At 38.0% G+C, this 16383-nt stretch overlaps 1 protein-coding gene across 1 annotated transcript; it reads right to left on the reverse strand.

Moving 5' to 3' along the window:
- Window positions 1-1131: 1131 nt before the first annotated feature.
- On the reverse strand, window positions 1132-3243 carry LOC104593538 (uncharacterized). Its single transcript, XM_010253430.3, has 3 exons — window positions 3005-3243; window positions 2206-2913; window positions 1132-1672 (listed from the first exon to the last, which is right to left on the reverse strand). Exons 1-3 carry the CDS (start codon window positions 3150-3152, stop codon window positions 1308-1310), a joined length of 1221 nt encoding a protein of 406 aa, XP_010251732.1. The 5' UTR covers window positions 3153-3243; the 3' UTR covers window positions 1132-1307.
- Window positions 3244-16383: the final 13140 nt, after the last annotated feature.

Below are 16383 nucleotides of genomic sequence, written 5' to 3' on the forward strand. Positions count from 1 at the left end.
GCAATTAATCTTTAACAAACTATAATCATGTAACTATGGATATATGAATACTCTCTATGGAATTATTATCGAACTCTTCAACACCTTCTGGGTCTATAATTCCTATTGTTTGAATTAGAGAGATCTAATATTAATTGTATGCAATTTTTTGTTTTAGTTTAACTCTATGAGGCACTTGTACAATGTTGAGTTTGAAATTTATTCAGAGTAGTAGGAAGAAGTATCAGCTGATAGATGAAATAAGCAAAGAATTATCAAATTACAGAATGTCCATTTTGGTCTGACCATGTTTATACAATTTAGAATGCTTCATGTCATAACAAGAGTTGGATAGCGTGAGGAGAGTCAATGTATTGATCCAAAGCCAAACAAGAATTCTATTTTGTAACATGGTGTTTACCTATTGGTTGGGCTTGGGCATGTATATGACAATACAATGTCAAAACCAAGGTTCAAGTATTACAATGTTTTGGTGCATATAGGATATATATTGGTTTTCAGGTCGCTGAAACACTGGATATTTTGAATTGGTTTAATTGGTGGGTTTAAATAATAATATTCATGTGAAGTTATAATGTAAACTTCAGACTCAAAAAAGTAAAAAAAGAAAAATGATACTGGTTTTCTAGTATTGAGTGTATTGATATTTTGAACTTTGATTGAAATATGATTCATTATTGATAAGACTTAGATGATGACGACTTATTATACGTATAGTGACAAATTGGAGACTGGATTATTCACACAATTCTCCCAAAATTCAAGTTCAAATTTTGCCTCAGCAACATGGGGAGTGAGTCTGATGAAGCATCAGATGAGCTGGAGACAAAATCATACACACCCGGCTGAATTACCTATCACGAGTGAACATGTCAGTGCTCATTATGTTTAGCCATGATAGGTAGCTCAGGTCAGTGTGCATGATGTTGTCTCCAGCTAATCCGCTCCTGCATGCAACATGGATTCAGCTAGAAATGATCTGCAAGGTTGTTTTACAAGTCATGTCAGAGAAATATGCAAACTGTTGCAGTAGAGGTGGAAAGAGAAAGAGAGAGAGAGAGAGGATAACAATGAATGCAGATAATGAAATCAGAAGAGAAAAGAATACCAAATATGCTAAATTGAAGGCAATTTTGGTAAATCAAGCTCTTTCATCCACAACCTACATGGATCTATTGAATTCTACAACAAATTGTCCAAATTTCTTGACAACCCAAGTAATTTAATGAGGGTGTTTCTGTTGTTTTATTTCTAGAGATCTCACTGAGCTATTTTTTTTTTATTAGCCATATATGTAGTAAACTGAACTAAAAACATAGTCTTCTTCTACATGCTTCAAAGGGAAGAAGTGAAGGATGCATCCTCAAACCCATCTCTCTAACAACCTCTTCAATCAAGTCTCCAAATATATTATCTTGTAAAACCAATCCTACTCTTACCAACTCTCTTCCCTCTCCCCATTCCATGTCCTTGGAAACTTCATTGACACTCTGTATCATGGCTTTGCTACTCCCAAACGGCGACGACAATGTCTGCTCCGATTTCTTCACCGTCGACTCGAAATACTGGCACGGATAATCTCCTTTTCGACTTGCGAGCTTCGGCAGTGATTCAAGAGTTACTCTTTGGAAGGACATGCTGATGTTTTCTTCTCTTGCCTTCTTCAGTTCTCCTGCATTGTAATGTACTAGTGTTGTTAGTAGAGCTCTAATTGACAGAGATTTTAAGTTGGACCTTCGGCCCAGCCTGTTATGATCTAGGGGCTTAAGCAGTCTTGGGTCCTTATTGGGCCTGACTAGTTCTGGCCCATTGTAACGAAACAATGGACGTCCTTCTTCTTCTTCCTGCCTTGTGGGATCCGCACACACAATGCACGTGCAGGTTGCAGAGAGGCAGGTGAAGAGTGGGGACCGCCAATTGATGCGTTCCAACTAGGACATTTTCCTTTTGCAGGATCAACGGTCAGCATCTCCACTATTCAATGTGGAGTGGTGTCTCTTTTTCGACTGTATCATCATTCCCTGTTGACCGTCTCTCCCTGGGACCCACTTAATCCTTTACCATAAACTTGGGATCTTCGGCCCAACTTGCCACGTGACAAACATGCAGAGGGTGGGACCATCTATTTTATGGGTCCCCTGTGATTTCTGTTAATTGTGAGAGAAAAGAAAAAAAAGTCAAAAAGAATTGAAAAGTGGAACGAACCATGTCTCTGCCCTCTTCTCTCGCAGGAGATTAGCGGGGAAGAAGAGATGTCGTCGAGAACGGAAACGGGACTCGGCTGCTCGCTGCTAAACTCCGAACACCTCTCCTTCATCCTCCAATCTACACCGTTGGAATCAACACGTAAACTTCGTTTGGACCCAGAACTTGCTCGAGATTTAAGGCTAACATCTCCTTCTGCCGATTGTTTACTAATAGACCTCGACCCTGGACTACTTCTTGGACATTTGACTCCGGCGTTGTCCACCGCCGGCGACGAAGGCATTTGATCCGCCGACCGAATGGCTTCGATGATCTTCTTAAGAGTTTGGAGGTCTTCGTCACATTTCTCCAACGCACCCAACAGTTTCCTCCGCTTCTCTGCCGCTGATTCCGGCGAGGGTGATGCCGGAATTTCATCCAATCCCATAAGCCGCGCCACCACCGGATGGGGGCGGCGATAATCTTCGGGTGAATTGACAGAATTTGACCGCCTGATCTCCGCCGGCAATGTTGGGCTTCGCGGCACGTCGCATGAGAATCTCCGGAAATCGCAGGCTGAAGTAGGATTCTTTCCTAGCGTTTGGACTGCCTCTCCCTCCTTCCCATTTCTTCCAATTGCTGTCACAGCCGCTTCATTGTTTTCCGTTGTTGGCTTAGGCTTTACCGGAGATAAATTACCGTTATCATCGTTCTTCTCCTGTTTCCGAGCTGAACCCAAAATCAAAAGAACAAAGAATAATATATATTATCGCGTCAGAAACGAAATAAACAAAGGGAATGAATTAAGTCGCTGGAATACCAGAGGTGAGGAACTTCCGGCGCTGTTGGTATTTGCAGACCAGCTGAAAAATGCCTGACATGCAGCCAACGCTCTTGGCTTGGTGGTTTTCCGGCGCTGTTTCCCGGCGGGATGAAGACGAAGAAAGCACGCTTTCTCGTCTCTTCATCGCGGGGTTTTGGGGGAAACTTTGGAGAGTGAAAGCCGGAGTCCGGAGAGTTGCACCAAAAGAGAAGTGAACGGTGTAATAAAAACTGTGGAAGGACGAGAGAATGTTATAACAGTGTTGTACGAGAATAGGCTTACGTTTTCATCATATTACAAAACTGCCACTTAAAGGGGTCATTTGGAGCGTGGAATTAATGCCCATTCAACCTTCAAGTGAATGATGATTGAGTTTGAAGATGAAGAAGTTTTTGATTTTCAGCTTTCAGTGGGTCTCACCCAAGAGATGAACAAATCAGACGGCTGAGATGATCCAATATTCTTTTGTTTCTTTTCTTTTTCTTCAAAAGTAGAAGTCTGTTTAGTAACTGGGTTAAAGTTGGAACAGTTACAATGGGTCTCACTTTTGTCAGCTAAGTTTCATGTGTTCATGTGTCATCCTTCCTAGTAAAAAGGAAAAAAAAGTACATCTAATGGGGTCGATTGAGGAAGCTGGGGCAGAAGGGTGTTGGCCCACAAACAACCTTGCCACGTGGAAAGGTTTTTAAAGCCACAGGAAAGCCTTCAACATGTGGGGCCAAGCCACTGCTAATTGTCATCTAGCTAGCCCATATATACCAAGTGGCAAGTGCTGAAATTCAATACGATCTGATTGCTATCTTCTTGTTCAAATGTTTTGTATTTTACATAAAGCAATCTCTAAAATATTCCTCTAATTTTGGTAAGTTTTCTTGTGGGACCCACTTAAAGGGTTAAAGCTTGCAACTGCTTGTGAAACTAGAAGGCTAGAGGCTAGCTCTATAAAGGGTAGGGTGGGGTGGTTGATTCAGGGGGGTAGCAAACTTTGGCCCTTTGCAGTACAATAATTCTCTAATTCTATGGATCTTGTTCTCCATGGAGTTGTGCAATTCCAAAACCATATATTGATAGCTTATTAATAACTATTCTGCTAAAACCCGTTAACTCATTTTCAGTCTTCTTCAACAATATATAAAGACCAAGAAAAAAATGAAAATATACAGCAAACTGTCACTTTGTTTGGTAGGGTTGAAAACAAAGTAATTAAGAAAAGAAATGGTTTGATTTTCTTGAAAATAATTTTTTAAAAGCCCTTTTTTTAAGTCATTCTTTGCCTGTTGCTTGTTTGTTCAAACACAAAAAGTTAAAAACCATTTTTTTATTGTTTGCAGTGATCACTGATCAGCATAGAATGCTCACAAATATAGATGATTGATTGTGTGGTAGGTGATTTTTTTTCACCTTGGAAACTCAATAAACACTTCTACATGAGAGAGAGAGAGAGAGAGAGCTACTGAGCTACAGAAGATGCTAAGGCCAGAACCTTGCAAAGCACAAAAGACAGAAAGCCAAATAGGGTTGTTGACCCTGTTTTAATTTGTCCTTTTGTGTTCTCACAGGGTGTTGGACTGCAATTTTGTATTGGTTTTTCAATCTGTAAGCTTTGGGTATCAAGTAAACATAGAGTCTAGGAGACAGTACTGTTCAAATGTTGTGAATTGCAGATTTGTAGCCCTTGTGGGTTGTGGCGCTATCATGCCCCAGTTGATCCTGTACAAGACAAACAGCTTTGAAAAGCTGCCTTTAGTGGACCAGGGGGCACCAGTCTTTGCACCCAAGCACGCTTAAGGCTGAACTGTTCTAGAAACAAAGACTGGTGGTTCATTTTTCTGATTTTCCATGGATTCGTGGGACCCATTAAAAAATAATAAAAAAATCCAGATTTCCTCTATTTTTTTAGTAAATTAAGCAAATTTAAGGGTGATTTTGACATTCCAATAACGGTATGATAGGATGTTGGGTGCTGTTTGGGGAAATTATAATGAATGGGTTGTGTGGGGTGTTATTTTTCTTGTTGTTTGGGTATCAATTCTTTAGTGAGTGAGAAGAAAGAAGAAAGTCTGCAAAGTGCAAAGCTACTTTAGAATGAGACATCAGTCTCTACTGTTTGACCACTGCCACCACAAGGAAGGGTGAAAACCCCAGCTTTTGAGGGTACCTTCTTCACTTTATGGGCTCATGCACACAAAAGTGAGGCCCATAATGCCTATCAAAATTATCTCCAATCACATGTGTACATAGTATTCCCTCACTTTTTTTTTTAACTTTAGCACTCCACTCAATTTTGATCGATTCCCTTTGGGACTTCAGGGTAAATTTTAGAGTAGTTTGTTAAGGTGGGAATCGGGTCAAGAGAACAGTCCAAAAATCAGACCGGATGTCAAGCTAGATGGTTGGAACTGGCGATCCAATCTTCTCTGGCCTGGGTGATCATTTCCAAGTTTATATTTGACAACCTAGAATTCTTTTTATTTTCTTTTTTAGGTTGGGGAAAGAGGGATGTATTGTAGTTTGTAGATAGTGTTTTTAACCTGCAGTTGAACCGGATGGTCCGACCATTCAACCTGCTGCTCGACCACATTTCTGCTTCTGTTTCGCCCTGAAACATTCAGTTGAAAAAAAAACTGTTTATTTGGTTGGTGACCCAGATAACTAAACCGCATTGAACCATTTGACCTGGTCAATGGATTTTTTATGATGTAACCAATATTGACCCGGATGGTTAAACCAGTGACCCATTTCCCAAACAGAAAAGCGGTTACATTCCAGTAGAACCCGGCTTTTGGTCAGACCCATTTTACCCAACTGGCTGATCTTGTCTGGGTTCACTCAAAAGCATTGTTTTGAGAGACTTTTATGTCATCATTTATCTAAGGGACTGTTTGGCAAAGTCTTTCTATATAGATCTATTGACAGTCCGGTAGACAAGAAAATACATTAAGCTTTTGGGGTGTTGTCTTAAATATCAAGACTATTTGATTTGTGTCGTGATTTACCAGGCTGTTAAAAACAGCTAGAAATAGGGGTGTCGATTGGACTGGATTTCGTCCAATCTGATCCAGTCCAATGTGAATTCATTACAAAAGGATAAGATTCAATCCAATCCAATGAATAGTTTGGCCCATTTTGAACCGGTTCAATTCAATGTTTGGACCGTCTAATTTAATTCAAATTCATTTTAATTTAGATTGGTTTCAACCCAAACCCAGTCCATTGACACCTATATTCTTATCTTGTATCAATGGATCAGATATTGGCTTAATCCAACTAAATCCAATATAAATTTATTATGGATTGATCAGGTCCAGTCCAATCTAATAAATATTTTAGACCGAATTGATCCAATCCACTGTCTTTTTGGTCCGTCCAATCTGTCTAAATTGATTTTGGACTGAACGGGGTCCAGTCCAAAACCATTAGTATATTAGTAGAATGTTTTGTTAGCCAAACCCAAATGCAGTAAAGGAGATTCAAAGGACCATGTGCTGATGTGCACGGCAAAGGAGAATCATCACTAGGGAAAAGTGAACCTCTCTGTCTCAGTACTTCATGTGTTGTTACAGCCAACAGGAGGTTTCATGTCCTGAATGGCACGTTGATCAATTGAAGAACTCACAACTGATGCCAGAGGGAATGAGTATTGTTGCAGGACTTACTGAAACTGGAATAGAAATTAAAACAGAAACAATGAATGGGGATAAGAAGAAATTTAATATGTTTGTTCAGGGATTTATCAAAACTTCAATCTATTTACGATTTTATCTCCCACCCCACATTAACCCTCGAACATTCTACTAAAAGCAGTATTATCAAATTTAGAGAACCGTTTTCATCACTTTGTATCACCGGTTGTACCGGTCGACCATCTTTTCGATTTTGGCTTGTTTCATTAATTAAAAATTAAAAAAAAGATTTAATGAATAATAAATGGTTTTAAATTATATCTTAGAACAATCTTTTTTCATCAAAACACATTTAACATAATAAATTATAAATAGGGGTGACAGTGGAAAGGTTTGGTTCAATCCAAATCGAGACCTGAAATCACTTCAACCCAAACCTGACCTGACTAAATGAAATGGGATGCCAAACCCGGTCGACCTAAACCAAGACTACTAAAGTGTTTCAATGCTACAATGTCAATGAATTGGGTTTGCCATGGGTTGAACACGAACTCTAACCTGATTCAAAATCCAATTTAGGCTGACTGTACCCTAATCCGATAGGAAATGTAAGCCAATATTTCTGATTTGTTTGTTTCTCTAAAGCAGCTCAATTTCTGTGCAGAGGCAAGATCCTTCATGAGTCGAAGAAGCTGAGCTAATGACAGTTTTCAAAGCTCTTTGAGTGGGCTAAAGGTAGGAATGTATGACATATTACTATCTATTCAGCTGCTTCAGGTGTTATTTTGGTTTTAAGGTTCAGTTTATTGAAAGAGTATACAAATATGTACAATACAAACACATATAAAGTAATACAAAATAGAAGGGTTTGCACTCTACGCTTGTTTTTGCACTATACTTCTAAACTGAGCCTAAGGCTTAGTTTGAAAGTTGTACAAATATAAATATGTACTGTACAAATATATATAAAATAATACAAAATACAAGGTTTTAATTTGCGTTCTACATATATATTTGTACTTGTACTCCTTCCTAATGGAGCCTAATAAAACATTTTTAATTCTCTTGGTAAACTTATCATTTTCTCAACCATATCAAATGTATCTTCACCCTTTAGGCTCAGTTTGGAAGGAATATAAATACTAATATGTAGAGTGCAAAATTATATATTTTATATTATTTTGTATGTATTTATACTGTACATATATATTTGTATTTGTACTCCTTCCATCTGGAAAGAGTACAAATACAAATGTGTAGAGTGCAAAACCTTATATTTTATATGCATTTGTACTCTTTCCAAACTGAGCCTTAGGCTTCATGTGTGAGTTCAAATACAAATAAATATGTTCAATAACCCAAATACAAAATTTAGAAATACAAATATGAACATATTTAGAAATACAAAACCTTATGCAAGGTTTTGCACCGAACATATTTGTATTTACACTCTTCCCACACTGAGCTTTAGGCAGCATTTGGTTGTTGCAATGCAAATTTATTTGCACTGATTCAAAATTATGGCTGTGCAAATAGTTTGGGTCTAAATTCTGATTTATTTTTATTTCAAAATTTACCTTATTTGTTTGGTCGTTTCATATAACTAAGGTAAAATAAGACCTGAATCAGAATAAAATAAAACCCAAATTAAATTAAACCGGAATTTGCATTTTTTTCATTTACACTCTCATACTTTTATTTTCTCATACATTTATATTAATGTAAATAAAATTGCACTGCTACCAAACGCAGCTTACTTATATACATACGTTGTATGGACAAAATGTGGTCCAACTGGGCAGATTGACACGTGAGGTGATGGCAATTTAGTGGTTATGATGATGTGGTTGCTTGTTATTTAAGTGAAATGGATCCATTTCCAGTATGAGGCCATCTTCTGCATGGTATCATCTACAGACAAGTTGCCAGAGTTGCACGAAGTGAACCCATCAAAAAACAAAAATGGTATCATCTCCAGACAAGAACTACAACAGAACCTTTAATTTGCACGAGATTTGAATCCTTACATGAACAAGGGTACAGTCCATACCAATTTTATATGCCAAAGCCATAAACATAAATGGCATCTCTTACATTCTAAAAAGCAGCACGGCCGTTTGATAATTTCAGTGACTGATTTGTTGCTTTGACTTATAATGAATTTTATGGGTTTCTTAAGCTGAGTTTGAGTTTGAAAGGAGTACAATATGTAGAATGCAAAATCTTATATTGTGCATTATTTTGTATGTATATTAGCATTTATACTCTTTTCAAACTGAGTCTTAGGGACTCTTTGGAGGGCTGAAGTGCAGCAATTTCTGGATTTGTGAGGTTATGTTTGATGAAAATTTTGGAGGGCCCGAATCATCTGTGAATCGCTCGTTTGAAAGGTTGGTCTGCTTCAATCATCTAGACTCTAGAGTGTTTCAAAGCAACTGAATCAGTTTAGCTAAATATTCAGTTTAACCCTCCCAAACGAACCCTTAAAGGCTGAAGCTGATAAGCTTGGGTTGATTACATGATACCAGCTGAAGGGTTTTGACCAATCAACCCTCCTCCCATAATGCTCGGTGATTTTGGTGGATCCACCTGATTTGATTGGTTACCATTTTTATAATATCAATTGATTGGTTAAAAATTTTAATTTTTTCGGTATCATTATCAGATTATTTATTTATTTGGGGCATTTGGTAGTTCTTTTTTATGTGGTTTTTTTGAGCTTTTAAAAAGCTTAAAGGACTAAAATTTGGTTACGTTTGGCACCCCTCTACTGGTCTGCGGTCTTTTGGAATGTCTACTTAAAGCAAAGTTTTAAAAATCGACCTAGAACCGGAGCAACTTTGATCACCAGTTTTTAGATCGAATGGATCAATGGTTCGACTGTTCAAGACAAAATCGTTGATAAAATCACAACAGTTTTTGGCCAATAACCTAATTAGGGATGAAATGGAACTAATTACCTGAATGATTTTTAGGCCAAATGGTCCGACCATCCGGATTAATAACAGTTCAAAAACACTGCTTGTCGCCTCTCACCAATGAAGTCATTCACCGGAAATGGAGACCTATTGCTGCCACCCGACCATGACCAAGGGTGCATGGAATCATGTGTTAAATGTTAAAAGTATGTCCTTCCTCTACGGTTCCATATTGGCTTGAGTTGTCAAATCATTGTGTTGTGTTGTGTGATCTCAATTCTCAATCATCCTATTCCTTTGTAGTTTGTACAAACAACAACTATTCTCATACATCATTCTTGTCCAAGCCATATGAATTGGGATAATAGATTTGTAGGGCGAAGGCTGGTTATATAGTGGGACCCAAGCCGGCAAACCCCCCAAGTCTTCCTGGCTAGGATCAGATCAGACCCGGACGGTTGGGGCTGTTGTTATACAAATGGGTTTGGGCTTACTATTATACTTGACGGTAGAATCGCCGCTTTTTTATTTTTTATTTTTAATTGGGAATTGTTTAGTCAATTGGTTTCGTTTTATTTCAATCCCAGCTTCTGACAAAAAATCATTAAATCAGTCAACGATTTATTGACCCGAGTAGTCAAACCATTAATTCGTTGACTTGTTCAATGGTTTTAGCAATTTTTTTATTCTTTTAACTTTTGTTGTCAGAATGGGTTGTTCGTTCGAACCAGACAATCAAACTATTGACTCGAAAACCAATGGCCAGAACGGTTCAATTTTTGGGTCGTATGAGTAAAATGACGTAACACGTATGATACTGCTTAATGGACCTCACACACTCAATTTTTTGCATGTAATTTTTGTTGTCAGAACGGGACGCTTGTTTGAACTGGACAGTTGAACCATCGACTTGAAAACTGGTGATAAGAACGATTCCATAATTTTTTGCCTATAATTTTTGTTGTCAGAACGGGCCATCCATTCGAACTGGACGGTCGAACCATCGACCCAAAAACTGGTGGCAAATAAGATATATAAAATTTCTTATGTTTGTTTTTTGTAATTTGAGAAATTTGAAGAATCTTTAGTAATTATAATGGATTTGAACTATTGCCATTATAATTGTTAGTAATTTTGCCTGTAATTTTGTTGTTAGAATGGGTCGCCTATTTGAACTGGATAGTCAAACCGTTGACCCAAAAACTGATGACCAAAATGATTCCATAATTTTTGTTGTTAAAACGGGCCATCTGTTCGAAGCAAACGGTCGAACCATCGACCCAAAAACCGATGGCAGATAAAATATATAAAATTTCTTATGTTTATTTCTTGTAATTTGAGAATTTTGAAGAATGTTTAATAATTATAATGGATTTGAATTACTGCCATTATAATCGTTAGTAATCATAATGGTTAGTAATTATAATCGATAAATTTAATTAATAATTAAATTAATGCCATATAATCGTTAGTAATTATAATGATTAATAATTATAATTATAAATTTAACTAGTAATTAAATTAATGCCATGTGGAAAAAGGGGAGACAACCCCTTTCGTATTAATATATATACTAGCGTAGAGGCCCCTGCAAAGGTAAAATATTAAAAAAAACATGTGTAAATAAGGGTGGGAATACGTGCATAAATGAATCAACTCATACCAACCTCGATCCCAATCCAACTTAACAAACAAAAATATTATTTTTCTCAAACTCGGGTTGGGTTATGGTTGACATTAACCGATCTAACCCGGCCCAACTTGCGGCCACATCTTTGTCTCGACAATCAACATTAAGTCACAGTCCACCAAAACAAGAATCTTCACCAACATCCATTTTATCATGCAATCTGCAGGGGACCCACAACCACTTCTATGGGAGGGAGTTCCTCTACTGTTCTGAACTTCTGTCATCACCCAGGCCATGAGTCCCACTACTATGACCACTTGGGGTGGATAAGGTTTGGTGAGGGGCTTGAGAGCCTAAGACTAAGGGCTTGTTCGTTTGCTCTAACGTTTGATATCTGAAAGTTCAATAATTACATTAAGAGGTATATTGGTATTGGTGAACTTTTCTTTCCTCTAAACTTTGAATGCATAGAATATTGTTCTGAATTCTAAAAAATGTCAAATGTCAAATTTAACCCCATATAAGATAATTTTTATTTATCTATATAATTCAATAAAGAAACAATATTAAAAATTATTATAATAAATATTACCTAATATTAATTATTAATAGTAATTAATTAATAATAAATTAATGATTAATTCATTAGTTATTAATTACTAATTATTTATTAATAATTAATTATTTTATGATTGATTTATACTTATTATTAATAATTAATATTTATTACTAACAATTAATTAACTACTATTAATAATTAATTAATTAAAAACAAGTAATAAGAATTAAATATTACTTAATTATGAATTATTGTTATTAATTAATGAATGATATTATTAATAATTAACAATTAATTAGTAATTAATACTTAATCTTAATAATTAATAATAATTAATAATTAATTCAATAATTATTAATTAGTCAATAACTATTTATTTTTATGATTAAATAATACATATTATTAATAATTAGTATTTTTAATAATAATAATAAGTAATAATAATTAATTATTATTATGATTAATTAATAAATGTTATTAATAATTAATTAACTACTATTAATAATGATTTATTGATTAATCAATAATTAATTATGAATTATTATAATTATTATTAATTAATGAAATATTATTAATAATTAATAATCAATTAGTAATTAGTAATTAATGAAATTGTACGGTGATAATCAATATTGTAATTAATTAATTTCTATTATAATATTACTATAACATATTATAATATTAATCATTAATTAGTAATGTTAGTAATATTATATGATTATATTATAATATTAGTATTATGAATATTATATTATTACTATTCATATTTTATAATACTATTTAATATCTATATCTATATAAATATATTAAGCTGAAATATGTATGTAAGAAGATCTGAGGATGAGGGAAATGGAATCTAACAGTATTTTTTGCCTTTTTACATAGAAATTACAAGAACGCCACTCTCTCTCTCTCTCTCCAATCGAGGGAGACCTCATCTTAGTTGCTAGGGGACCTGCAATCAAAGGTAGTCGAGTTTGAGCCAACCCAAGCTCAAACTTCTAAGCTCAAGCTCATGTCTCTAATTCGAATCAAGCTCGAGCTAGACAACACCTCAACCACTGAGGGAGACCTCGGTCACTAAGGGAGATCTCGGCTCAACACCTTGACAACTGAGGAAGACCTTAGTTCGACACCTTGGCAACTAAGGGAGACCATAGCTCGACACCTCGCCTGCTAGGAAAACCTCAACTCGACACTTCAGCAGCTGAGAGAGACCTCGATTTGGCACCTCGACAATTGAGGGAGACCTCGACTACTTGAGAGATCTACAATCAAAGGTAGCCAAGGTCAAAATTCCGAGCTTTTGACTCGAATCGAGCTTGAGCTCGAGCTTAAGTCTCTAATTCGAATCAAGTTGGAGCCTGATAGTTTATGAGCGAGCCCCTACAACACAGGGCCCCCTCCGCTAGTAAATATATTAAGTTGAAATGTGTACGTAAGAAGGCCTAAGGATGAGGGAAATGGAATCTAACATTACTTTTTGCCTTTTTTTCATAGAAATTACATGAATGCCAACTCTTTACCAACTCTCTCTCTCTTTTGCTTTTTTTTTTTTCTTTCAAATTATAAGAATGCCACTCTCTCTCCTACCAACTTTCTCTCTCTTTTTCTTACAAATTACAAGAATGCCACTATCTCTCCAACTGAGGGAGACCTCAGCTCGACACTTCAACAGCTAAGGGAGACCTCGATTTGGCACCTCGGCAATTGAGGGAGACCTCGGCTCAGAACCTTATCTTGACACCTTGGCTGCTAGAGAGACCTGCAATCAAATGTAACCGAGTTCGAACTTTTAAGCTTTTGATTCGAGCCAAGTTCAAGTTCGAACTCAAGTCTCTAATTTGAATTGAAGTCGAGCATAATAGTTTATGAATGAGCCACCTACAACGCAGGGCCCCCTCCGCTAGTAAATAATTATTGGTTTCATTATAATTGGTGATGGGTCTAATGAGTCTTCATATGAGATGTTATAAATTAATTGAGCATTAGAGGGGCAATATGGATAAAATCCACTAAAATAATGACCCGAGTCATTTGTACTTTAGATATTATTGGGCTTCAGTGTTAAGATCCACCGAACACCTCTTTAGCGCTGAAAGTGGTACGAAACCACTTCAATGTAAAGAGATTAGAGGGGCCGGTTCACACCTGGTCCACATTAGTAGGCGCCGTACGTAAATGACGGATCAGCTCTCCCTAAGTCCCTTTTTTAAATAGGAAGCTCTCACCAATCCTTCTTCTTCTCAGATTTGTTTTCTCCCTCTTTGTCTTCTTCTTCTCAGATTTGTTTTCCCCCTCTTTGTCTTCTTTATCACTCCTTTCCTGGAAATTATAATTCCGAAAAATCATGAAAAACCTTCTCAAATCACAACTGGCTTGAAATGAAATCTCTGTAATAGTAATATGCGAGATTTTCAGTCGTGGGTCCCATACAACGCATAATAGCCAGTGGGCTAACACGGGTGGCGCTAAAATATTGTGGCTTGGTGATGGGTACTTTCAGGTGAGGTGATTGTCGGACGACGCCGAAGAAGATGATTATCAGCGTGAAGGAGTTGATTATGGTGCGCCCGACGCAGGAGACGCCGCAGCAAAGCCTGTAGAAGTCTAACATGGACCTGGTGGAACTCTAGCAGTTCGGCTTCAGCCAATTTCTTCGATTGGAAAGTGCTCAAGGAAGCTCTGAGCAAGGCTCTTGTACCATTCTATCCCATGGCCGGGAGCTGAAGAGGGACGAAGATGGTCAGATTGAGATCAACTGAAGAGGCTCTTGTGTCGTTTTATCCCGTGGAAGCAGAAACTAGTTCAGTCATCGATGATTTCGGTGACTTTGCACCCACCATGGAGGTCAAGCAGCTTATTCTAGCAGTGGATTACTCTAGCGACATCTCTTCGTATCAACACACACACACGAGCTATTTGCACGTGTCCATCCAAGTGGAGGGGTGCTGGCTTGCCGATGTGCCATGTCGGCTTTCCTTGACTTGTCGAACTTCATCCTTCACCGTGTCGATCTGTGCCCGTAGGTCGGTGATCTGCTGGCCGAGGGATAGGCTGGCTGCGTCTTGTTTCCTTTTGGCTTGCTGGTTGCAAGGTCATACTGATTCGTTCTCCCTTTGATCGGGAGGTTGGAGGGTCCTCGACGGCTGACCCACACCCTGGCTGCTTCTGCCGGGTATTGAGGGACTACGAAGAGCATCCGCGGCGGTGCCCCCGACTTTTAGTGGGGCGGCCACCCTACGGGCGACCTCCTACTGATTGCCAAACCTTGTCTTGCTTCTACGTGAAATTGTCGAGCCGGTCGAGGACCGTTTGGAATTGGTCCCTGGTAACCAAATTGTGCTTAGTTTCCTTGCTCCTAGCCATTTCATTGGAAGCTGAGTTATAGCATTGGGGGGAAGACTTAGCAGTCGTTTCCACAGATGGTGCCAAGTGTTGATGCTCAAAATGGGCTGAGGACAACACAGTAAATTTACCTTGTCTCTCGGATGAGCTGGCTAGGAGGATTTGTGAACTGTTGAGGGCGAGGACTGTCTAAGTTTGAGGTGCATTGCGGTCGAGGACCAGTAGGGTCCGAGGTGTGCCGAGGTCGAGGACCTACAAAGGAAGGGGACGTCAAAGGCCCCGGGTGTTAACCCAAGGCGGGGACTCCGATGGTCAAGTTAGTAGGGACTAGGGTGAAGTGAAGAGGGCGAACGAGGTCCGAGGAGTTCGGACGAAGTCACCAAGAAGCTGGAGAGCTAGAATGTGGGATGCAAGTTGCGGATCAGGGTCCAGATCCCTTACCTTGGGGGAATGTTGCCCTATTTATACTTGAGGTCACCTAATGGCGGATGTTACGAACGGTCAGGATGCAACCTTAGCTCTAGGCGGGAGGACATCCGAGAACTATTGCGTTTGGTCGCGCCATTGGTCCCGCGCTAGACACTAACCCCTGCCCTTTACGACGTGCTAACCAGCTCCGAGCTCGGCCATGTGTCAGTGCGCCGAAGGCTTGCCAAAAGGGCCTACATCAGTTCCCATGGATCGAAATAATTAACAATCTACTTGCGATGATGATTCTTCAAAAATGGAGCAGAACAAGAAGCCTACTTTCAATGAAGGTCCTGAGCAGTAGAAGTATAACTAGTGTCAGATTAGGCATCATACCTTCATTTCGTATTTGGAAATCTTGAATTTGTCTCCCAAAACCAAATTGCTCTACAAAATCGCAAAATCATATCCAACACACCTTCTCTTACTATGGAGAAGGTCCTAGAAGAGACAGGAGTTAGGGTTACGACAAGAGACGACAAAGAGGTTTTGAAACTCTTGTATGGCTACCCATCTACTGCCATGAAGTTCTTTTGCATTTTTCTTTATTTTGTTTTAAAAATATAAAACAGTAATGATTGCTTATCTTGATTAGGTTAATAAAGCTACACACTATTAGAGAGAGACCTTTGGGTTTTTCAATGCATTTTATTTTAATGCATGCTATTATTCCATTTAAAAAAGATATTTAAGAGAGAGAGAGACCTTTAGGTTTTCCAAGCCTTTTATTTTAATGCCTGTTATTATTGCATTTAAGAGAGAGAGAGAGAGAGAGTAGTAATAATATAAATAGGTTGAGGTTAAACAATAAAAAAATTATTAATTTAAAA

Source organism: Nelumbo nucifera, chromosome 7, assembly GCF_055504915.1.
Source record: "Nelumbo nucifera cultivar China Antique chromosome 7, China Antique-T2T, whole genome shotgun sequence".
In the NCBI taxonomy this organism is placed as follows: Eukaryota; Viridiplantae; Streptophyta; class Magnoliopsida; order Proteales; family Nelumbonaceae; genus Nelumbo; species Nelumbo nucifera.